Here is a 24,296-nt window from a genome sequence, read left to right as displayed (position 1 = left end):
TTCAGTCAGAGCCTCTGAAACACATCTGATGGATGTGACTCTCAGTGAAGTGACACTGGCATCCTCCTCGTGGCTCTGGCTATCAGCCCTGGGTAACATCTGCCATCCCAGCTCACTCGTACACCTCTGACGAGACCTCAGCAGCTCCTCGATCCTTCCACTCAACAAAACCCTCCCTGCAACAGTCCCAGTCACTCCAAGGATTAACAGATCTTATCAACTCTTATAATGCTGCAGGATAATACAAGTTATTTCTCCAGTGCAATGGCAGTCCGCAGTATCCTCAGTAACCTCTAGTCCCCAGAGGAGTGACATACACCTGACCCCATCTTCGTGACCTTCACTGCCCAAGTTCATACAATGAGGAAGACTAATTTAGATCAAAAGGCATCCAGGAACTAGAACATCATGTATTTCACAGGTCAAACAACTATAAATTGAACTGTGTGCTCTGTAACCTTCAAGATTTAATTAATAATTCCACTTCAGCAAGGACACCCTACACCTACATCACTAGGTACCAATATAGAGAGCACCCTTCCCGTCCCACAGATTTTTTCACCTTTTAATAGATTTTTAAAATAAAGTATCCACAGGTTCCTGTTGACAACACAAACTTAACCCTGTCTCTCATACTCACCCTGTCGTATCCAGGACACAAAGGGGGTGGGATCAGCAGCTGCCATACACTCCATCACCACGCTCTCCCCGGCCACCACCGTGGTGTTCTCCGGAGCGGCCACGATGGTGACATCTCCTCCTGCTGGCTGGGAACCTAATGGCAAAAACAGAAAGAGAAGTCTGTCCTTACAAGTTGCAAAGTCCCTAGAGAAACAGAGAAGGCAGAACCCAGGCTCCCTGGCCACGCTTCCCTGGGCTGTCTCACGTGTGGAAACAGCTCGTGCCCACTTGGAGGAGAAAAGCAGGTCTTGCTTTTACATGACTATGATATTTTTACTAAAGCAATGAACAATCTGCCCTGCAGATTTACTCTAATCATGTTGGCCTTCGTAAAAATTAATATCAGGATTTCCCAAGGAAAATTAGTAGTTTCAACCCAGCACCTTCATAAACTGTTGCCACGTGGATGTTTGTTCTCTAGACAAAAAAAGTCACTGCTGTCCTCAGAGCAACACCAACACTCACAGCCTTCGCCAAGGCATTGGAACAGCTCGGGAAGAATCCAGTAACTTGGTTACAGAAATCCCAACAGCCAGATGTTGGACTGTAAACTGCAGCAAGGAAAGGTCAGGGCTGTGTCCCAGCCTTCACCTGACAGCACAAAGACTGATCAGCCATCACACATCTGGAGGAGAGAGCCCCGAGCAGCTTGTACGTGCACAGACCTACAGCCAACACTTAAATCAAGCGAGGTTTACAGGAAGGTCTCCAGGCTGCATTGCACAATGTCTTGAGAATGGGATATTCTGCTTGAAATCAACCTGCCTGTGTCTGCCCACTGCTGAGCAGAGGTTAAGGGAAGGTTAAGGAAATGCCTTTGCAGCAGCCAAATTTCTGCTGTCAGATGAAAACAACCGGAGCACTCTTGAGCAGACCAGACTGTTCCTGACCCTCAACAGTAGCAGCCCTGTTCTTCCAGCTCTCTCAAATACCTCTAACTCTGAGGGACACTTTTGTTGTTGAAGAGAGAAGTAAATGCAGAGGAGTCACGTAGCACCAGTAACTCTTAGGCCTGCAGAGAAAGTTGTTGGCAGCAGGTCTCAAACAAATAAAAGCAGGACCTTTCTGCACAGTACAAACTCTCAGGATGCTCCAGAGTTCAAAACCCAAGAGGTTCAGACAAGTTCATGATGGACACATTTATTGGGACTGTTAAATACGGTCTCACTGCAGTCCCCAGCCCAAAATGGTCCTCACTGGGATACTTTGTCTGACAGGGATCCTGACTGTCAGATGCTGAGGGAGACGTCCAAGGAAACACCATGTTCTTTCTTCCCAGCTTTTTCACATGCTGTCCTCCAGCATCTGCTGTGGTCACTTCTGGAGATGGCACTGCTGGATGTCTGGCCTGACCCTCCCTGGCCATTCATGCAGCATTCAAACAACCCATATTTGAATTCCTTGTGGATACAAAGCAGAGGAGCTTTGGCCTCAGCAGGCAGAGCCGCCTGCATGGCAGGAGGCCACAGAGGGCTGCACTGAATGTGCTGTGCTCAGCCCATCCCCAGGCTCGTTGCCATTCACTCTAAGCAAGGCAGTCTTGCCAAAGAGTTGGTTCAACACTGAAATGTTCTCCCGGTCCATACGTGCGTGAAAGGGATTTCCATCCCCAGTATTATATACGTGAGCACAGTCAAAAGGAGCAGCAGAATCCCTGAGGCACCAAGGGAGACTGGGAGTGAGCAGGAGCCAGTGCTTGTCCAGCAGATGGAAGCAGAGACCAAGGAGCACCCCTGGACCCTGACCTGGGGCAGTGGTCGGACCACACTGACCTGCAACCCCAGCCCTGGGCAAACACCAGCAATAGGAGTTGTCCTGGGGCACAAAGGAAGAGCCAGGCCAGTTGTCCTCCTTTCAGTGGAACAAGCACCCTGCACAGAGGGGCTGGAGCGGGCAGGCACACACAGTCTCCTGGGCTGGCCAGGGCTTTGCTCCACCGCATCATTACCTGCTCCCATCATTCTGTCCATGGACACTTGCAGCCTCACAGCCATCACACCCAGCTGCAGCAAAACAATTTGGGGGACAGCACAGGGACAAGAAGGAAACACATCACAAAGGATTCTGAGGTCTCACTGATAAATAGATCAAAGTCCTGGCCGCTGTGGTGCCAAGGCTGGGCCTGAGAAATACTGAGACAGAAAATGGGCTTAATGCAAAAACAGGCACGAGAGCTCTCACACCAGGGACCCAAGCTGAAGGATCAGGGAAATGCAAGGCTCTCAACAAAGCACTTTCAACAAAGCACTAATATCCACAAGTAGTCACTAGTCCTGCATCAGACTGCAGGGCCACGGCAGCTTTTGATGAAAACAAGCAGGGCAGCAGCCAACAAACCACATCCTGGAAGCAGGAATATACATGGCAGGACTTCAGCCTACCACGGGAGTGAGATTCTTTACCCAACACCACCGGCTGCCGCGTACCTGCTGGGCAGGACATGGCTGAAACACGTCTGTGTGCACAAAGCTGTCTTTTTCTGCAGTGCTGGGGGAAAAAAATAAATCTAGAGTGAAAAAATAACACCAGCCAGATGGCAATATATTCCCTGCCAGATTTCCAAGCAGCTTTCTCTACCGAGCTTAGGGCAGAGGAAGAGAGAAAGCTCCTCAAACCTGACTTTAACACTCATCTGTTGCGTTCAGGTGCACGGCCCCAGGTGCTGACTGGCAAAAGCACTTTACAGGTTGTAGAAACTTCACCTGAAGGCACTTGTCCTGTACCACTTGGTCCCTCAGCTGCCTGGTAGTGCTGCCAGTCACCAGGAGAGGGATTTTACCTCAGTTTCAGCCTTGAAAAGCTATTGGGAAAACATATTAGTCCAGACCTCACATCTGATTATTACTGAAATTATATTATAAACCCAAACAGTTCTGCTTGCTTTCCCAGTGCATTCCTGGGCGTGTGCATGGATGAATGCCCCTTACACTACTTGCACACACAAACACATCTCTTTCCAGCTTTGTGTTCCACCGTGGGTCTCTCAGAGCAAGTCTTCAAGCCAAGCTCCTCTTTAAACTGAGCCCCTTTGGAGTGCATTTTTCCCTTGCCATCCACTGGACATAATGGACCACAGGTTCACTGGCACAAACTGGGTTTCATTTGGTTTGAGGAGTTCCCAAGAACAGCACTGAGCTGACCCGGAAAACCCCCACACAGGGGATTCCAACACGCAGCAAAGAGTAAAACCAACGTGAGGTTTTTTGTCTCCACTGCCGTTAAGACCATTTCAGGTCAAGAGGGAATATTGTCAGAACCAAAGGAAAAAAAGAGCTGCAGTTTCCAAGCCATCTTTCACTGCCTGAACAAAACAGGTCACTGAATGCACCTGCGCCGTGCTGGCCGCTCTGGGGTATTAAAAGCTTTCACAGTGCTGCTATTTAAAACTTGGGCTTTGAGATCTCTCCCCCCTCTCCCAGCTTTGTTTTGCCTCTCCAAGCAGCAGAGCTGCTCCAGGCAAAAGCTTTGCACAGCCCAAGGCAGAGCCCATGGATTCACATCAAAACTCACCATCACTTACGGACTTTTTGCCCTTCTGAATCGGATGGATCGATTTTACCCTCTTTTACTGAAAACCCACCTATGGGGTGCCAGGAATGGCTCTGGGGTGACTGGGACTGTTGCATAGGACTGAGGGAAATCCTCTGGGCACTGAAAGTTGGAGAAGGCGGCTCTTTTCCTCCACAGTTTGTTAACCTGTGCACACACTTGTGTCTGCACAGGGAGACACCCACAGAACAAGAGACTCACTGATCATCTGCAGAAATATTTCAAAATATTCCCCTCAGTTTTACTGTTTCTGAGCGACTCACTACAGAGGACTTCTCAGTTGCCTGTCATGAGACAGGAGAGTCAGGCCAAATTTGGGTGCTCCATTCGTTGTACCCTTGCTCTCACAGGCATCCCTCAGTGCCTGGAGCTGGGCTCAGGGCAGGCACAGAGGAAATACAACACATCATTTATGATCATGTGTTATAAAAGCAAAAGGAGGTGGGGAGGGGAGCACAGGGAACCTGGAGACAGCGAGTGAGTGAGCCAGACAGATCTCAGCACACAGACCTCCCGCCTGACCTCCACAAATCCAATCTGTGTCGTTGGGGATGTTGAGCAGGGATGTCAAAAAGGAGCTGCTTGGGACAAAGCTCAGAATGTTTATTTGAGGTCATGGCTTGAGTTATAACATACATCAGTGATTTCCAACTCCAAGAGTTCATAACTTGGCTCTGCCTCTAATGCATCCATAATTCAAGAGCGATCCTCTCCTGCCTCCCTGCTCTTGTTAGTGCAGAGCATCAGTGAAGAATTCAGGCAGTGCAACAGGAGGAAAAAGCTTTTTGTTCAGCCAATTTGTGATGGTCGTTTGCAGTGACAAGAGGATGACTTCTTGGATGGGAACTAACACCTCTCTCCCGTCTCCATAAACACCCTGCCTCGGTAAAAGTGCTGGAAGGTCAAACACGACTTGCATGGCGACACATTCAGCTCTCAGCTGTCAGCAGGTCAAGATTTGGAGATATCCAACAATCAAGCAACAATCTCTGTTCCACGAACTTTCTCACCCTCTCCAGAGGAGGAGCATGAAACCTTATTCATCCCTGCGAGCCTCCTCCGGGAATAGATCCTAGCACTGAGCAGCTGTTCATTAGAGAAAGTCAATGCTGTCACTGCTGTTACTCTGCAGAAAATAAAGGAGCAAATTACCCATTGCAAAGCACACACCTTCAAAAATGCGGGTGCTGTGTTTGCAGAGCGTGTCCTACTCCCACTCCTGAGCTCTCTCCCTTTTCTGGGATAACTCACAGACCTCCTGGACTGTTCAGGAAGAAAGCTGACAGCAGCCATGGAGGAGAAAAAACATCCTCCAGACCTGCCTTCCTCCTCCCTTTACACTGTCCTGGAAATTTATCTGTAATTTATTTCTACTTCTGGACTAGACCCAGGACAGGAGATAATTAGCAAGTAAAATCTCTAGGCAGGACACTTGCTCAACTGTATCTGAACACTACAGAATATCTGCTCTGAGGGCAGTATAAACAATGTCAGATCTCAGTATAAACAATGTCAGATCTCACACCTGAGCACTCTTAGCAACAGGTATTTCTTCTTTTTGAACCGTTCTCACCCAAACACAGCAAGGCACAGCTTTGCAAACAGGAAAGCAAAGCAGCCAAGAGAGGACTGGCACCAGGGATTTTTCATAAGTGACTACAGAAGCTGAATGCTGCCCTTTTGACAACCTAAATCAGGCCTCCCCAAAGTATCACAAGTCAAACACTGCCTCCTTTCCTCCCCAAACACAGCTCTTGCAACCACATATCCTTTCCAAAATTTACCATTTCCTTTTTTGGCTTTTTCTTCCACCTTTGCTATACCAGTGCCTGTGGATCCAAGTTCTGTTTTCCTGACACTGAAGGTGACGAGTGACTTTTAGTTAAAAGATTATGGACTCAATTCACCAAATACTTGGTTCTTCTTTGATGGTTCTCAGCCTTGAAAATTCCTCTGCAGCCTTTGATTCCCAAGCCTTGCAGGAGCTTTAGGTGTTGTGCCACAGCAGAAACTCCAGCGCGGACAATGCTTTGGTACTGGGACAGCAGAACTTGTCCCAGTGCAATGTGGCAGCACCACTGCCCATAAAAATGTTCCTTTCCTTTCCCTTTCCAGGCAGCTGTGGAGTGTCTGGGTCAGCACAGGAGACACCTGGGAAGGGAGGCTGAAAAGGAACATAGTTTCTGCTGCACAGTGTCACTGTATTGGCATAACAGATTATTTCTGCCCAATAATACCTATGAGCACAGTAAATCAGTTTTGTATTGTCTTTTTACCTCATGTCTTCCAAACATTTTGTAAGCAGTTATGCATTTGTCAATGCAAACATTGAACTGAAAAGCTGAACAGGGAAGAATTTATGTCCGTGTTTTGGAACGAGGACAGTCTCTCTTCCTCCTTACTAAGTTGTTGCTGCAGCGGTGCAGTGGCGTATCCTGTTGTGTTTAAAGCAGCACACAAAGAAACATGAATAAATTATTAAAACACAGAAGTTCAATCGCTTTCTTAGTGCTATTAAGAGACCTCCACATGCAGCACTTGTATCTCAAACTACTGCCACAAAATCCCCAGCAAAGAAGTCAGCAAATAGATCCCAAAATATATGGTCCAACCTGCACTTCACAAAATCCGCTCCTCTCATGTTTGCATAAACATGTAAAATGGAGAATTTAATAGATTAAATACACTTCTATGATTAAAAAAAGATATGGAGACAGGTTAATGAGTTTGGATGAGGAGTGTCCATTTACTACCTGGGCACACTCCTCAGACCAGCACCTGCCACAGCTTCTGGGGTTTCTCCACGAGTGTGGCAGGAGAAGCTGCTCTAGGAATGGCTTCTCTCTTGGCTGGAGAAACAACAGCCTGTTCAACATTTTGCCCAGCTCCATGTCCTGCGTCTGGAAGCCCTGGGAGCACACGGATCTCAGTCCAGACAGGCAGAGGGGCCATCAGGTAGCCCTCTTTCATTCGTCTCCATTTCGTTATACAGCTGACAGATTTCAGCTCGGAAATTAAATCCTTTAATGTACTGGCTCAGCCACAAGCTGACACCCTGAACTCTCCGTAACCAGAAGCCCAGGAAGAGGCTGAGCAGTGGCAGGTTTCCAGGAATCACTTTGGACTTTTAGGGGGGCTCTTCTCCCACTCCCCAAACCCTTGGTCCCTCAGGCTACAGAGTTTGCACGTCCAGGGTTCGTTTAGCTCTGCCGCAGAGCAGCCGGGCTGTGCTTTGCCCACCACTCCAGCTCCTGTAAAGCTGTCAACATTGGCTCTCTGTTTGCGTACACGCATTTGGAACTGCTCTTCACCACGCCAAGAGGGACGGGAGCCAGCCAGACTGCACAACGAATTCCTGCTCGCTTCCCCAGAGCGCTTGGAAGCGCCTCCATTTGCACCGCCCAGAGCCGGAGCCAGGCAAAATAAACAGGAGGGGCCGTGCCGGCCCTGCAGCCCCACTGCACACAGAGCTGCTGAGAATTGGGGATTCCTGGTTTCTGCCACAGCCCAAGTCAGCCAAAGGGTTGAAGAATCCTTGGAAGCCTGAAGATACATCACGGAGAGTTTGCAGGAGGCAGAAGAAGAGGACCGTGAGCTGGAACGTGGCAAATGGAATAGGAAACCCAAACTCAGGGCACAGTGGACGCTGAGACCTACCTGAAGGACAATGTTGGAGCAGCACTGACAATGTTTTAGATAATAACTACTAATTAATAAGCATTTCTTGGCACATCACAGACCTTATTGTAAACAAACTGCTTATAAAAAAATCACTCGGCGTACAGTGAGAGTTGAGCCTTAGATCAGGTGAGCAAGAAAGAGAAGTGAAGAAAAAAGCAGAGGTACCTCAGTGTCCCTGAGTGTCTATCTCCAGTCTGAAGAACAGCAGAGCAGTCTCCCTGCCCTAACCCTAAGACCCAGACAGCTTATGTTACTCAAGCTGAGCCCTTAAAGCACTGCAAGCCCCAGCCATTCCCAAGCAGCTGCCAGAAACAGTCTAGAAAAACAAGGGCTGCAAGAGGCTGCTTTGCAAAGTTACCACCACAACAGGAACCTCCACAGCGCAGCAGGAATGTCCCATGGCTGGCAACCAGCCAGGATGATGTCCCAGCTTCCCAGCAGGGCCAGGCTCTGGTCCAGTGGTTCAAGAGAAAGTCTCCCCTGGTCTCTGCCACTAACTCACTGTGCTGCTCTGGGCACATCTCAGCATCTCTGTGACTCCATCTGCTCAGGGTTCATAACACAGCTTTTCACAGAAGTGAAGATGCAAAAGTAACAGCCAGAGAGCATCAGAAGATCCCTAACAAAAGCCACAGTATCAGTGCTTTAAATATAGACACCCCTCCAAATCAGTAAACACCAACTGGGCCTGAGGACATAAACTTGCCAGCCTCTTGTATTCAGTGGGAACATCTTGATGTCATTTTTAACCGTCATTACACCAGCTCTTTGTCCTTTTCCTAGGCCAGCACATCACCTTCCAGGATGCTGCAGGAGAAATCTCCAAGGAAAAAACCTGTAAGGTGGTTTTTTTGTTGCCTCTTACACAGAAGTGAAATGGGGACATGGTCAACAGGAGACCCTTCTGGCTCACAAGTCCCCCTGAAACTCCTCCTTACTCACCTTGCCTCAGTGACCGGAGACATTTCACTCCAGTCACTTTCTCCTTCTGCTCTGAGGCTGACATTTCCCAGGGGCTGACACCTATTTCATCAGATCTATTTGCAATTCAGATTTATTTGCAGCATCAGGTCCATTTGCAATTCACATACATCCAGTGACAGCAGAGAGGGACCAGGCTGGAGGCAGAGAGGGATCAGGCTGAAGGCCCTGGTCCGTGCAGGAGGGCACAACCTGTTTTCCTTGTGACCACAGCTTGTGTTCTGTCCCACTCCCTCTGCCAGAGGCGGTCCCTCACATTGCTGCCATGCACAGCTTTAAAAAGAGGAACATTTTCGGGAGGCATCTCGTGGTAGGGTCTCCCTGGTGCCAGGTACACAGAATGCTTCCCACAAGCTACACTGTGAACACACAACACACTGGGAGCCCACAGTAACACAGTCTGGCAGCAAACGGAGACTGCCAACTTGGAAGGGAGAACTAAAAGCAGATGGATGCATCTGCATTCACTCAGGACAATGCAAATCTGTTTTTCTAGGAAAAGTCTGGAAGAAAAGCTGGCTTTCCATGGAGAAAGATCATTACTGATACCCACAGATTCTGTCAAAGCCCTTCAGCTGGACACTTTTTGAGTGCCACAGAGAGCCCTGATCTGTCTAAGGTTGTGCCTGAAGACACAGAGTCTTCCTTATCCTATCCTTCCTCTCTTCCTGCTTCTCATTCTCATCCACAATCCATGTGGTATTGCCCCTCAGCTGCACTGCAAAGAGTTGGGCAAGAACATCTCTCAGTTACTGAAGGCAAACTCCCAGCTGTGTTCTGAGTGATCCCTGGCATCCAAGATATCCAAGCCAGCACTCAGAGCAGCACGGCTCAGCTTCCGACTCAACCTCTCCCACAGGCTGGGCCCACTCACCCCATTCCTGTTCCTCAGCACCACCAGGCCTGTAGACATTGGAGGGTCGTGGAAACAGGGACAAGGCTGCTCCATGTGTCTGTCCCATGTCTGAATCAACAGGACCACGAGCTTTGCTATGCCCCCAGACACATCCAACATCCTCACTCCAGCTGTTGGATGCTGTCAGTGCCGCAGGGCACCGCTAGCCCTTGACCTCAGAGAGACACTGAGGCGCTGCTGTAACACCAGCGATTAATAATTAACAAGTGTCATCAGGAGCCCAACCACAACCCATCAACCTTCCTGTCCCACAGCCCACTGCAAGCTGCTGACCTAATTATGGTCTCTATTCTTAGCTCCCTTCCAGCCCCACCACGCAGGCACAGCCTGTCCCACACCCTCCAGGAGAGGCCAGGTGTGATCCCTGTAGTGCAGATGTGCTGATGCACCACAGGATAATGTCACCATCAAAAGGCTCTCCGAGGACAACTGAATGGAGCCTGCTGCTCAAACCCTGCTTCAGTCTGAGCCTTACCAAACACCAGCTCTTATTCCAGTAGGCCTCAAAAGCACAGCAGAGCTGGATTAGTAAGAGATGCATGTGAAGAACACTGGAGGACCACAAACCACCCCTGAATGCAGCCATCCCTCCTCTTCAGGAGTTGGAAGCAGAGCTGGCCACATCTGACAGCTCATGCTAATGCTGCATGTGGAAGAGACCAGTTTCCCCTCAGGACCTGGAAACAGCTCACCTATTCCCAGCTGTACATCCCTTGTTCTGCTCTATTATCCTTGACACCTCTGTTGCCACTCACTTCAGCACCATTCGGGCTTAGTTGTTGTGCTTAATGGGAGGTGAGGGCTCTGCATTTTGTATCAAACCCTCTGCCACTGCAGGCTGCTGGAGCTGTCAGGAGTGTGGCATATCAGAGCCCCACCAAACTTCACAGACAGCTGAGCTGGAACTCCCCCTTGGGCTCCCAGAACAGGCTGCTGACACTTGAGCTCCGAGTAGCTTTCCCTCGGTGATGTGAGGGGTGGGATCCATGCTGGCCTCCTACAAATCCCAGCCAAGCAGAGCTGTGTGTTTGGGAGGGTACCTGATGCACACCTGCACCAGCCCTTCACAAGTTTCACCCAAAATCTATGGTCCCAACCCTTTCCATGGGTGCTTGAAATCACCAGCACTGCCAGGCTCAGCAAAAGGGAGACAGAGTGAAAGTTTACAGCTCCTGTTGGGCAAAAAGGCACTTTTAGCTTTAATGATCTATTTATTAAGATAGAAATGCTGTGTATCTCCTCTGAATGCACACTTACCATGGCTTGCTTAGCACCTTCTGCCACGGACAGGATCAAGAGCATTTTACAGAATCCATCAGATGCATTATGCAAACAACTTCAGATACCTGCTTCCCAGGAAACCCGAGCTGTGAAACACATGTAAACAAAGTCCTCATGGCTGAGCTTTTGGGATGTCAAGTGCAGAGCAGTTCCCTGCTTAACTGCTAGTGAAGTGAGAGACCAGAGGGCAAAGAAAAACAGGATGCTAAAAGGAGAGGGGGGAAAAGTGACAGGTCTGTGCCCAGCAGAAGAGGCGCAGGGAACAGGAACATGGCAATTCCAGGCTGGAACTGGGATGTTTCCTTCTCCATCACTTGATGATTATGCAAACAACTTGGAGCAAAAATGCAGCTGCCTTATCCCAGCCAGCGCTTTCTCTCCCTACACATTCCCATGACTCTGCTTTATCCCACCCTGTGTTTTCTCTCCCTACACATTCCCATGACTCTTGCCTCCCAGAAGCAGTGTCCCATGCCCACAAATAGCTGTGGATAGCTGTGCCCCCACAGCATTGCAGGGCGCTGCTGCCTCTGCCATATGGGTTCCTGCCGGAGGAAGACCACCCTTGTCCAGGTGGGACCATCCCTCCACTCTTGGCTAACGCTGCCCTTCTCCACCAAGGGCAGCACACACAGGATCAATGCCCGGCAGCACTCAGGGAGGTCACACCAGAGCAGCACTGACCCAAATCCAATCTTCCCTGTCCCCTGACTGCACGGCACCTGTGCAGGAAGCCGCGAGAGAAGCCCAGCACGTGGTGCCAGGGCTCAGGCTGAGCGCCAAGGCAGCATCCAGCACGTCATTCGCACATGCAGGGACTGAAAATCCACTTGTGGTAACAGTACGTCTGTTTGCGCGAGGTGGTGGCCAACTGCGAGTGTTGCTCACTTCATCAGCACCTTCCCCTCCATCCCCAAAGCTCAGCCCAGTCAACGGCTCTGTTTTCCTACAGCCCTTTGGAGCAGGAACCACCAAGGCTCCCCCTTGGTTCCTGCAAGCCACTGCAATGCAAACACCAAAAGAACAAAAACAACCTGAAGGTGTTTCGCTGCCTCCAAGCTCTGTCCCTGTTATTGTATTTCATACACATATTTGGCTGAAAAATCCATTTCCTGGGACACTGCTGCAGCGAGCTGCTACAACTGTCAGCGTAAATGATGTTCTGCCAACGGCAATCTCGCAGTGTCATCTCTAATAACACGGCACTAAATCCCAGCTCACGGGGGACGTGCTCAGCTGCTGCAAGACTCCTCAGTGGCTCAGCCCAGACCCCCACCCATCGCCCCACACTGTTCTCCTGTCTCTGCATTACTGCAGCACAGGGAGAGGATCATTTGGAGCAGCACTGCACAAACATCACCCCTGACAGAGGTTCTGTCAATGCTGGGGGAAAGCTGTTGCACATCCTGCTTCTTGCCAGCCTTGTCTGAGGCAAAGGTTTTTCCCCATATGCGTAACAGCAACCACGGCCTCCCCACACACACAGAGCAGGAATAGGGTGCAGAGGGCAGGAGGAACAGAAATCTCACATTCACACTGAGGTCTATGTCTGCACATCCCTCTGCACGTGCCCCTCAAAGCCCTCTGGCATCAAATGCCCATAATCACTCTCCAGACTGACTCCCTTCCAAAAGGGCAACTCCAAGGCTATTTATTACATTATCCCTATTTACAGAAATTAAAGTGCTGAGGAACTGATTCTCCTCTGCAGCCCAACAACAGAGAGGGAAGTAGAACCCAGGAGCTCCCAGGACCATGCTTTGACCACTCCTCTGCAATAACCAGTAAATACAAAAAGACACAAACACTGAGATCTACAGGAAGGAGCTGTGGGGTCAGGATCTCAAAATGGATGGTCTTGTTTGAACGTCTGGTACTTCTCTCACCCTAGTGGGAGAAAACTCTATTAGATTCTAAAATTGCCAAGATCCTTTCTTTAGGTCACTTAGGGGACACCACACTGCTTGTACATACTCAAAGAGATTAAAAACCAAGGAGGAACAAGAAGTTTTTAAGACTCCCAACACTGTGCAACCACAACTAATAGGATGAACTGCAGGAAAGTGAAATTTAGCTTTGCTGTGGAGAAGAAAGATCCCAGTATTCATTCAGTGGGGATGACGCAATGCAAGTTAGGGGGAGTCCCACTCCTTAGGTCATTTAAAAACAGAAGGGATGAAGTCCTTGCAAAAATCTACTGTTCTAGCAGAAGCAGAGCTTCTGACTGTTATTTGTGTTCCATTGTGCCAGTGGTGGGGCAAACACACAGCAAGAAGGAGTCTCTATTCCCATGAAAACAGACAGAGAGCAAGTGTGTGCCTGACACGGAGGGGAAAAGTGAAGTGACAGGTAAAGTGATCTACTGAGACCACACGTCATGTTCCCCAAGATTTTCTGCTACTCCTCTTTGAGAGCTGCTTTATGAAGCGTGGCAACACTTCCATGTGCATGTCAGGGACTGGGAACATGACCAGGACACACAGGGAATTTGTTCTTTATATACAAGTTCAGAGCAGGGCTCCACAGCCCGCTTCCAGGAAAAGTTGCTACAAGAAACAAGACACAGCTAATCCCAGGGAAAGGCAGCACGCAAATCCAGAGCCTGGGAAAAGCATCCCACAGGCAGCTCCTAATGCCTTTTTTGACAGAGAAGGCTGGGCATTCATCACTTGTCCAGGTGAGGGGTGAAGGGACGGGAGCTGCCAGATGCATTTGGCACTGTGTCCGCTGGGGAGCAGTGCAGATCCAAGGGGAAAATCCAAGCTATCCCTATTTCGACAGCAGGCCTGCGTGACTGTATCCTGCTGTCCTGTCTGCTCTCTTTTCCCTTCCAGCTTCCCCAGGGAAGGTCTGGAAATTTGCACCATGAAGTCTGCACAGCCGAAACATCTGCAGCGCCGCCGCTCCCTGCCCTGCCTGGGGAAGGCCAGCATGGACACACAGTGCAGCTGGAATTCCCCCCAGGATGGGGGAAGTCACACTGTCCAGGGAAACAATACTTTTGGGGTTTTTAGGCCGTGCAGATATGACAGAAGGAGGTGTCATGCTAATTGCTGCCTTTACTGAGAAAAGGCCTGTAATAAGGGAGATGGAACAATTCCCAGCCATCACATCGGCAACAGGGGGAACAGGGGGGAGGAACAGGACAACTGGGCAGAAGAGTTATAGGGAAACAGATTCTTTTGCTATGCACAGCCCGTTCAAATCAGCCCTGTCTGGCAGGAGAAGGGGCACGAACACGAGATGTTCCCAGGCCTGAGTGCTGGAAGCATTTGCATCATCACCAGTGAGACCCCAAAATCTGCCCCGAGCACAGACTGGATCATCATCACACGGCACTGCCAGTGCTGCCAGAGGGACACCAAAGCAGAGGACAGCTGGTAAGGAGACATGAGATCCCACTGCACAAACCTTTTCCAGGGCCCTTGGCAGTGCAGCAGGAATTAAAGGCTGGACTGTCATCTTACCTCAGCACAAAGGACTCCCCAGCCATCAGCAGGGAGGGAAATGGTTTAGTTGCTCCTGCCTGCAGACACATAAGAGTTTGGTCCCTGACATTTCCAAACAAGCAACTCAAGCAACACTAAATAGCTGTAATTTCAGGCTATTGTTCCTTTTTTCTTTGTTTTTCAGTTTGTTTTGCGTTTTTATTTTTCCTGGAATTCTTTGTTTGTTTTGGTTTAGTTTAGTTTTTTCAAAACTGGCAAAGGATTTCTGCCTGACCACATCACTCTAACTACTATCAGCTGCTTCTGAACAGGGAGGAAAGACTCCACAAGCCAGTCCAGGCATCCAAAAATGTGCCTCTGATGGTGAAGTGATGAAACGAAAAAGGATCAATACCATGCCAGTCACTGGTGGAGGAGTTTGAAGCCTGCACAGGTCACTGCAGTTTCCCATCTGTCTTGGAGATACTTCTCCCCAATTATAAAAAACCCCAGAGATTTAACAGGCATGTTTTTCATCACTATCAGCTCAATCTGGTGAAAAACTCAACCTCGCATATTTGTTTTAGCAGCCAGCGGGTGGTGTGGTGCTGCAGAAGAGAGATTTGGGTGAGAACTCCAGGCAGAAATCTGCTTGGGCCGGCTGGTGCTCCAGAAGGAACGCTTCCCATTTAACCTCTTCCATTGCCTCCATTTGCAAAGCAGATTAAACATTGCAGAGCTGCAAGATGCAATTATGCAGAACGAGTCATGATGCCAAGGACAGCGAATTCACCTTTGCAGCTCGATCAATATCGGTTATCAATGGCAAACCGTGCCCAACACGGGAGCTGTCTCTGGAGTGTGGAACTGCCCACGGGAAGCACTCCCCTCAGCTCTGTGCTTCATTAAACACACAGAGGATCTGGCAGGGGCTGACAATTAGATACAGAGCTTTCAACCGCTCACGAATTCACTGCAGATTCCTCCCAGATTACCTCCACGACACAATCCATTGATCAGAGGTGTGTTCTCAGGCTCCACAGTTAATTACACTCCCCGCTGATGGATGAACACCAAAGCCATCGCTGTGAAATTACACTGGGAGCAGAATGCCAAGCAACACAGTCCCAAACAAAGACAAAAGGGGCTGGGAAGGATTTTGGAGCTTTCAAGGTTAAAGCTGCCTGCAAAATACACTGGGGTCAGCACTAACAGGGGACAGATGTGGCAGGGGGACACTGTCCCGAGAGAAGGGACAGCTCAGCCAGACTCCCAGCCATGGTGAGTTTGTCCACTTGCAGGAAGGGGATTATACAATGCTGGGGAGGCAGCCAGGCATGCTGGGAAGGATGCTGGAGTCTGGAGATCCCCACTGCACTCATGATCTCAGCTACATTCTCATGTCCAGGCTTGCCCATTGCACTCTTGGTTTACAAAGAAAAATGCACTCAGAGACTGAGGCCCAGACTAGGAGGCGAAGGACAGCTCACACCCAGAATCTTGCTCCAAAGGCCTGTGTCACCAGAGGAAATCCAGCTGAGGCTGTTCCCAAATACCGCACAAAGATCCCTGGATCCTACCCAGCACTCAGCAAAGAGCCAGCAATATGGACACAGCATGCAAGTCAGATGTCACTGTGCTCAACCTTCTCTAGCCTGTGCTGGGTAACCCAGGTAGACACAGTCCTGCCAACTACTCCAGCCTCCAAATCCTTCTCTTGCTCACTTGAGAAACACCTTCCTCTGTCCATACTAGCCTTCGCTTGTCTTGCCATCCAAGGCCACTGGAGATGAGTTGCAACAATGCTGCACTTCCTAAGGTGCAAACAGGGACCCCTTCTAATGGCCCCAGAGCACAAAGGAGTCCTCCCAACCCAGCCTGCTTATCCCATCAGAGTAAAGAGAGAAACCTTTCACAAAACGCCTTCTCTGCAAGTTTTAACCAAAGCTGGCCACGTGCAGAGCCACGCCAGCAGGAGGGATGGCCACGGGTGTTTCAGCCCAGCTTGCCACCACACACAGTGAGCACCTGGCAGACCTGTGCCCAGCCCAGCAGGCTCCTGCCAGCTCCTTACCTTTCACCACGCTCAGGGTGGCATCGCTGCTGTAGCGCTTTCGGGCGGCGTTGGTGGCCACGCAGTGATAAGCGCCGGCATCACTCTCCTGCACATCCACGATTTGGAGGACACCATTGGGAAGAGTTATAAACCTGAGTGAGCAAAAGCAAGAGTGTGAGACAGGCTGTGCCTTATCTGAGCTACTGATCCCTCAAAGCCCTTTTATCCCTTCCTTTTCCCCACCAAATGTCTCATGTGTCTTGGTAATGACGGCAGAGTGGGATCAAGAAACCTGTGAGCAACCCAACCCGTGGTTCTTCAAAAGCAGCAGATACAGACCTATCCATCACCTTGGAGTCTTCACAATACAGAATCTGCTTTTGAGAGACCAAGCTAAGAGGGCTTTGCTGACACAAACCATCTGACAGTACAAACCAACTCCATACACACACACACACACACACATCTACATACACACTTGTAATGTCTCCAAGCACACAGGTGCTTGAACATACACTACAGCCAGTTTCAGCACTTGCTTTTCACAAAGATTTGGCTGCCAGAGAAAAAAACATGTTGCAAAGAAGTCTGAACATCATCCTTTTCCTGCTGCACCTCAAGTGCATGAAGGGACCAACTGATACACGGCTGCACCTTCATGGGCCAAAGCAGCCACGGCACAGCCACCTGAACCTGCACCATTCCTGGGTTGTGGTGATTCCTTTCCTCTTTCCACAAGTTTCTGGCTTTTCACAAGCTGACAAACTTACAGCTGGGCACTCAGAATCCCCCCATTCGCCCATGGGGTGCTACTGAGCAACACTTCCACGGAGTGAAATGGGTACAAGGCTCACAACATGAACACAATCCTTGCTGCATTACACTGAACAAAGCTGATGATTAGCAATTAGCATAAAAGTAGGAGCTGGCTGTCAGCATCTCCATTTTCTGCCTGGATTCCTAGATGGCAGCCTCTTTATTCTTGAACGCAAGGCGCAAAGCCTACGTGATCCTTTTTAATTATATATGAGATCCATTTTTAATTGCAAGTCTCTATATAAACAGAGCTGCTGAGGTTTGACAGGCAGCTCTGGGTTATCAGTCTTCATTATGAAGAGGACACATTCAAAGGCAATTGCTGAGGGCAGGGATAGCAGCTATTCCACGGGAACAGCACAAAGACAAGTTATAACCACGAATGCCAGTCCTGCCATCCACAAAGATCACAGTCAGTAAAACTGTGGTTCTCCAGGTGCTGAGACAGCTGGAGTGCCATGAACGAGGGTCATGGAGCCAGGAGGACCTTAAGAGATCACTCATCCTGCATTCAAACCATGGTCCCCAAACATTTTTCCTAAATCTGCAGTAATGGAAACATATCCCTTACCCTTAGCAGTCTGTTCTAGAGACAAATGTCCCTGCTACAAATCTAGCATCAATCCTGGACCTCAGCTGCTGCAGTTGAGCTCATCACATCTTGTCCTCAAGAGCTACCAGAGCTCCTCCAGTGACCATTCTGCCTCTACTGGCACAATCCTACAGCCTGATTCATGGACACAGACCAACTGAAGATTCCCATGTACACAAACCCAATGCCACAATCCTTTAAATCCCTAAAGCCACGATCCCGCTACTTACAAAGACACTTTGCTCAGGATCAAGCTCCAGAGACCTCAGAGGAGGCAGTACCCAAAAGCCCTCATCAGGATGCCTCATCAGGACTTGGGAGAAGAGAAAGATGACAAATATTTGCATCCCCTCAGCTCTGTGGAGGGAAAGCCTCCCACTGCGATAATATTTATTTTTGTCGTGCATCTGCTATTTGAGTCTGTAATTAATATCAACATATTTCAAACACCAGGCAAGGCATCTCCCAGCCACAAAAAGACACTCCAATTATGTATCACAGATTCAACAAGGCTAGGAAGGACCTCTGGAAATTGCCTGTGGCTTTTCTCCTCTCAGAGCGGGGTCAGAACCGTGCCCACAGTCATGCCCAACAGTCTCAGCTTCTCTTGAGGGCAGAAAACAAGCCACTGTGTTTCTAAAGTGAGCAGGAGCTGGATACAAGGGGGGTGAGTGGGAAGACTCCATCAACACAGAGCTTCAGATGGTCCCTTCAGTAAGGCCAGTGGTAGAGGTCTATTTAATGCAGTACATCCTGTTGGGAAAGCACGGCAGAGGTAAGGATCGCTCTGCTGGGGAAGCGAGGAGGGAAGAAAGGCAGGATTTCTCTATCTACCATTTGTCCTAGCTGCTCACAAAGCCTCCAGCTCTTCAGGGTCCCAGCAGCCCTGAACTAGAAGCCTCCAGGCAACCTGCAAGGGCACTTGCTCCATCCCCAGGCTCTCTGCGAGGAAGTTTCCCTGATGACTCAGAGCAGACAGTTGGCGAGGGCTTTTCTTCCACGCAAAGGGCAGAGCTTTCTGTCTGCTCACCTTCTTTGTGGATTAAGCAGAAAACAAAAACCAAAGGACAGACAGACACGCTGGAACCGTGGCAGTCTCAAGAGTTCTGCTGATGACAGCTGCAGTGTCAGGATCTCACAGGAGCTAGTCTTGAAGGGTAGTGAAAGGTAAGTGCCCCACCTGGAGCAGGTTGAAGGGCAGCACACTCAGACCAGGGCACAACTACCACAGACACAGAGCAACAGCAACAGGGCATGCACATGTAGCTGTTCCCCTCCCTGAGCAGACTGTACCTGAGAGCACAGAGGGGCTCACAGCTGCTCACCAGGGCAGCACTTAAGAACTGAAATCAAGCACTGCTACCTCGTGTCCAAAACCTGCAACCCTACAGCTCACAGAACATTCCAGCACTAACAGCCCAATTCCCTCTCCTATGTTCTCCCCAGTAAACTCCAGCACACCCTTCCTGCAGCCTTTTGAAGGTGTCCAAAGCAGACTAAAGCACCAATCCTCAGGACAGTGAGGAACCTGCAGCTCTGTTGCAGACTCAAAGTCTGAGAGTCCTTTTCCTCGCAGCTCAAGAGCCCTATTTGAACATGAGCCATATTAAGGCTCTCCTGACACTGCACAGAAATAAAACTCTTCACACAGATAAAACCCTCCCTTAGCCAAAATGTGGAAAAATATACTGTGATTGCAGAGCATGTGATCTGGAGGTTATGGATGTGCTGTGCAGACCTCCAAAGGCCTCTGGTTCATAGCAAGTGCTCATCTTGGCTCTAGAGAAAATAAACAGCAATTTGGAGCCTGATGTGAAACCCAGCCAGCACCTAAAGAGAGAAGAGATCACGCCAAGAGATGCTGCACACACCCCAGAGCAACTGCAGTCTAGAGAAATCCTGCAAGCCACCTCTCAGCAGCTGCTGCAGATTTAAGATCGTGTTTTTTCAACATAATTCAGAGCCAGAATTGCAAAATACTTCTGTGCCTTACTCACGCACGGAATTCAGATTTTGTCCTGAACAGAGACAGGAAAGGTATTCCAAAAACACCAATCAGCACTTTGCTACCCTTTAGGGTGTCTAAGTATTTTTTAAGCTCAGCCTTCAGTATCTTTGAGGGGGTGCCATGTTAGAACTTGCATCCGGGGCAAAGGCTGAAATGAGTGCCCAAAGGTAAGATTGACAAAGAAAAGTGGGAAAGAAAGAAAGAAAGAAAAGGGGGAAGGAAAGAAAGAAAGAAAAGGGGGAAAGAGAAAGAAAGAAAGAAAAGGGGGAAAGAGAAAGAAAGAAAGAAAAGGGGGAAAGAGAAAGAAAGAAAAGGGGGAAAGAAAGAAAGAAAGAAAGAAAGAAAAGGGGAAGAAAGAAAGAAAGAAAAGGGGGAAAGAAAGAAAGAAGGAAAGAAGGAAAGAAGGAAAGAAGGAAAGAAGGAAAGAAGGAAAGAAGGAAAGAAGGAAAGAAGGAAAGAAGGAAAGAAGGAAAGAAGGAAAGAAGGAAAGAAGGAAAGAAGGAAAGAAGGAAAGAAGGAAAGAAGGAAAGAAGGAAAGAAGGAAAGAAGGAAAGAAGGAAAGAAAGAAAGAAAGAAAGAAAGAAAGATAGAAAGAAAGAAAGAAAGAAAGAAAGAAAGAAAGAAAAGGGGAAATGGAAAAGGAAGAGGGGGGAAGAGGGGGAAGCAATGTGAGTTTTCCATGATTATTCTCTCTGTCTTAAAAGAAATCCCAAGCACTGGTGTAATAGCACTACTCCAGGGTTGTATCTCCAGCCCCAGAGCCTGATTTTGCACCCCTCCCAACCCTGCTATTCTGGACTATGAAATCATCCCCCCCACCCCTGCCCAGCCACAGGATTGCATTTGCACAGGCTCATCCCTGTGTGCACTGGAGGGAGCCCACAGCAACCAGGGCAGCCTCAGATCCAGTCCTTAGGCATGATGCAGGGAGGATAACACAGAGCTCTGGTTGGCAGCCAGCATTTCCTGGAATTCACTTAATTCCTTCGAAAGCCGGTTATATTAAATCCAACAACAACTAGACAACAACAAAAAAAAAAGCAAATCCTTCTGAAAAAGCATATTAGCTAGAACATGATTTAAAAAGCAAGATTTGCAGCCAGAGATTATGGCCTGGCTTTTACAAGGAAAACAATTTTCAGGCTGCCTGTGATGAAAGCAATCCCTGAGCAAGTAATTTCACAATATCCATCGAGCTGTCTCATTAAAAAGCCATTGCCCTATCTATGGCACACTTCTCCAAGCAATCCCTTCTTTTTTGTTTTTTTTTTCCCCTTCCTTTTTTATTAATTAATTTTCTTCTCCTTACAAAGCAACAGCCTCCTATAAACCTTTAGATGCCACACTTCGGACTCAAGGATATAAGTGTTTCTTACAAAATAATATAAGTTATTCTTACAGAAAGCCACTGCTGCAAAAGTATTCCTGAACCTTACCCCACCCCTTTCTTTCCTCTCCTGCATCTTGGATTAACTTCTCTGGGAAGGAAACAGCTCCTTCCGCAGAAAAGAAAAGGAGTTTTTAAGAACTAAAGGACAATTCAGTGACTGATCCCCCACAGAAGTCATATCTACAGGCCAGCTAACAGCCAACTAATAGTTTATCCCCTTCTCATGCCTTTAACTGACTTTCATTAAGGAAAAGGTATCATGCTGCAGGACTCTCATCTTTTCCAAAAAAAATAAAAAAAAGGAAAATTCAGGGTCTTTTATTAGATGCCCTCCCAACGTGGGAGTAAAACAAAGAGAAAGACCTCCCAGGTTACTGAGCACACACTGTGCTCTAGAAGAGTCATTAACCCTGAGATAAATCCGTGTGGGAAACCGGTGAAGAAAACAACTGTCCCTAAAGCCACAACCAAAAAAAGAAAAACCACATCATGGAGTTCAGTTGGGTACACTCAGTACCCCATGGTCAACTGGAGAAATACTGCTCATGCCAGGTCCCATTCCCCCGAAGAACTCCATCTCACTGTGCACCAGAGGACGAGCCAAGGGCAGTCCACGCTGCAGCTGCCGTGCCCTGTCCCAGGCACACACAGGTCCTGTGCTGTAACACAGCACAATATCAACTTGGGTTTTTGTCTTCTATGGCTTGGATATTTGGGGGAAAGTTAGTTTTATTTAGGTGTTTTATATGTTGCATGGGCCCCTCAAATACCTCCTCTTGAATCACTTAATTATCAGGTCCAAACCTGATCATCTCTTCATTCTACCTTCTTACAAAGAATTTCCACATCCTGAATGGTCAGGTTCTGTTTTGCTCTTTTGCAAGCTGACCCGGGAGAGCAACCAGGAAATCACCTGGGTTCTGCTGGAACAGCTTCATGGTCCTTCTCCCACGTGATGACAGGGGAGGGCAGCCCTTCGATCCGACACTCAAACCGGGCCATGCCATTTTCTTCCACCGTCTGCGACTCTGGCTGCTGGAAAAAGCGTGACAATGCTGGGGAAAGAAAAAGGGAAGGAAAGTTAATAACTCAGTGCTTCTGCTGATCAATGCAAACCTGCTATGATGTATGAGCTATGAGGAAGGCTTTTCCCTCCCAAAGATAACCTGAAGTGCAATTCCTCCCTTTCCTGTGCCCTGCAGACCCTCAGCAGTCCTAGCAACAGTAACTGAAAGGTTTCAATTTGCAAATTTGCTTCTTGCCTTATTTTCTCCCTCAAGGCAACAGCGTGAGAGAAAGGCAGGCAATTAGCTGGTTTCAGCAGCTACCTTCCTAAATTGCTTCCTTGTCTTTTCCCTTGCTCAATTTGGGAAAGACATGCACAATGAGAAACAGAAGGGAAATGCCACAGCCGGAGAGATGAGAGTTTCCCCTTGTCTTGTAGCATTCCTGCAGCCACAGGAAATTAAAGCAAGGCAAGAGGAAGAATAAAGCCAGATGGCAAGTTATTTACACGAAACAACTGCCCATGGGCTGGTAGTGTTGGAGACGAGGGGCAGAGGCTGCAAGGGTTATGACCCTCCTTCTCCTACCTGCAGAAACCAACCTCATCCTACTCAGGCAGATGGGATGCAGCCAAAGGGACACAGACACCTTGCTAAGAGGAGGAGGACGGATTTCATGAATGCCAGGACACTTGTTTGCTCTCCAAGGCTCACCCCTGTGTCTTTTACTATAGAGTGAACTTGTTTTGGAGACAAAGCACTAAGGTTTGGGATTGCTCTTGGACCGCACCCTGCCCATCCTTCACACGCAGCTGCCTCATCTTCCTCCCCTTCCATGCACAGAGTAAAACCCTGCTGACTCCGGGAGCAGAAATCCTCCCCCGGGGCTGTCAGCATCTGTCCTATCAATGGCATAACCCCAAGGCATCTCAGTCACACGGTGGAGAGTTGAATATTCATGCAGGCTCCTGGATGAGGGCAGAAAGCCTGTATTCTTCTCCACCACGAGAACTGGCTCCTGCTTTCAATACGTCTCTGTTAAACCGCCCTTGCTGTGAAACCCACCCTGCCATACAAGCCATCCAGCAATGCTGGAACATGGTGCCAGAAACCCTCAACGTGGCACAATAGACATAAATTTCAGCCAGAAAACACACTTGACTGCTGGGCCAAGCACAGCACTGTGCTCATAAGGACCCCAAGTGACCTTCTGGCCCTCCAACACAATCATGTGCTTGTCCCACCACCACTTTCCAAGAACATCCATCATTGCTCTGGATTTTGTAGGACTCCAGACTTGAAGTTTTCTTTGCATCTCACACACACACAAACATCCAGGCACACACAAACACGCTTTATTGCAGTGCTAGCTTGAGAAAGTATGTAGAGTTTTGAAAATGAAATGCTTTTACATGACCCATTTTAACCTCGGCATATTCTCAGCTGTCATTAGTGTTTTTCTTTAATTTAAATAGTTATCACATGTTTCAAGCAACTCATTGCTCTCTGCAGCAGCTACAGACCAAATTCTCCCACCAGCTGTCCGCCAAGTCTACTTTTCCAATTCCATACAAATGGCAATGAAAAATGTTTTTCTGGGAAAAAAACCTGAAAAAGACATTAATATGTAAGGCCTAAATTCAGCCAACTGCTTTAGCATGCTCAAATATACACTGCAGACCCCCTTAACACAGAGTCATTTCTACAGATTACAAGATCTTTTAAGCTCATGTTAATAAAACTTGCTGAACCCAAGAGTTTAAAGAAAATCCATCAAGTACCAGCACATGTTCAAGATGGCACCATCAAAACAAGCTTCTCCTGGCAGCAAATATCCTTAATCATCTTCCCCATTACTCTCTTTTCATCCCACAGGTATAAATTATAGTATTTTGGCAGGCTCTGGAGGGTCA

At 48.5% G+C, this 24,296-nt stretch overlaps 1 protein-coding gene across 1 annotated transcript in view; it reads right to left on the bottom strand.

The window, feature by feature from the left end:
* The window catches only part of IGDCC4 (immunoglobulin superfamily DCC subclass member 4), an 89,251-nt gene that overhangs the window by 29,550 nt on the left and 35,405 nt on the right, over positions 1–24,296 (bottom strand). The window contains exons 3-5 of the mRNA XM_032700162.1: positions 22,293–22,434; positions 16,592–16,725; positions 641–775 (exon numbers count right to left, since the gene is read on the bottom strand). Of these exons, the coding sequence (XP_032556053.1) occupies positions 641–775; positions 16,592–16,725; positions 22,293–22,434 (411 nt within the window). The remainder of the gene's footprint in view (positions 1–640; positions 776–16,591; positions 16,726–22,292; positions 22,435–24,296) is intronic.

Source organism: Chiroxiphia lanceolata, chromosome 12, assembly GCF_009829145.1.
Source record: "Chiroxiphia lanceolata isolate bChiLan1 chromosome 12, bChiLan1.pri, whole genome shotgun sequence".
NCBI classification, from domain to species: Eukaryota; Metazoa; Chordata; class Aves; order Passeriformes; family Pipridae; genus Chiroxiphia; species Chiroxiphia lanceolata.
Note: the sequence above shows the minus strand (reverse complement) of the source record. Positions and strands in the feature narration are given on the sequence as shown.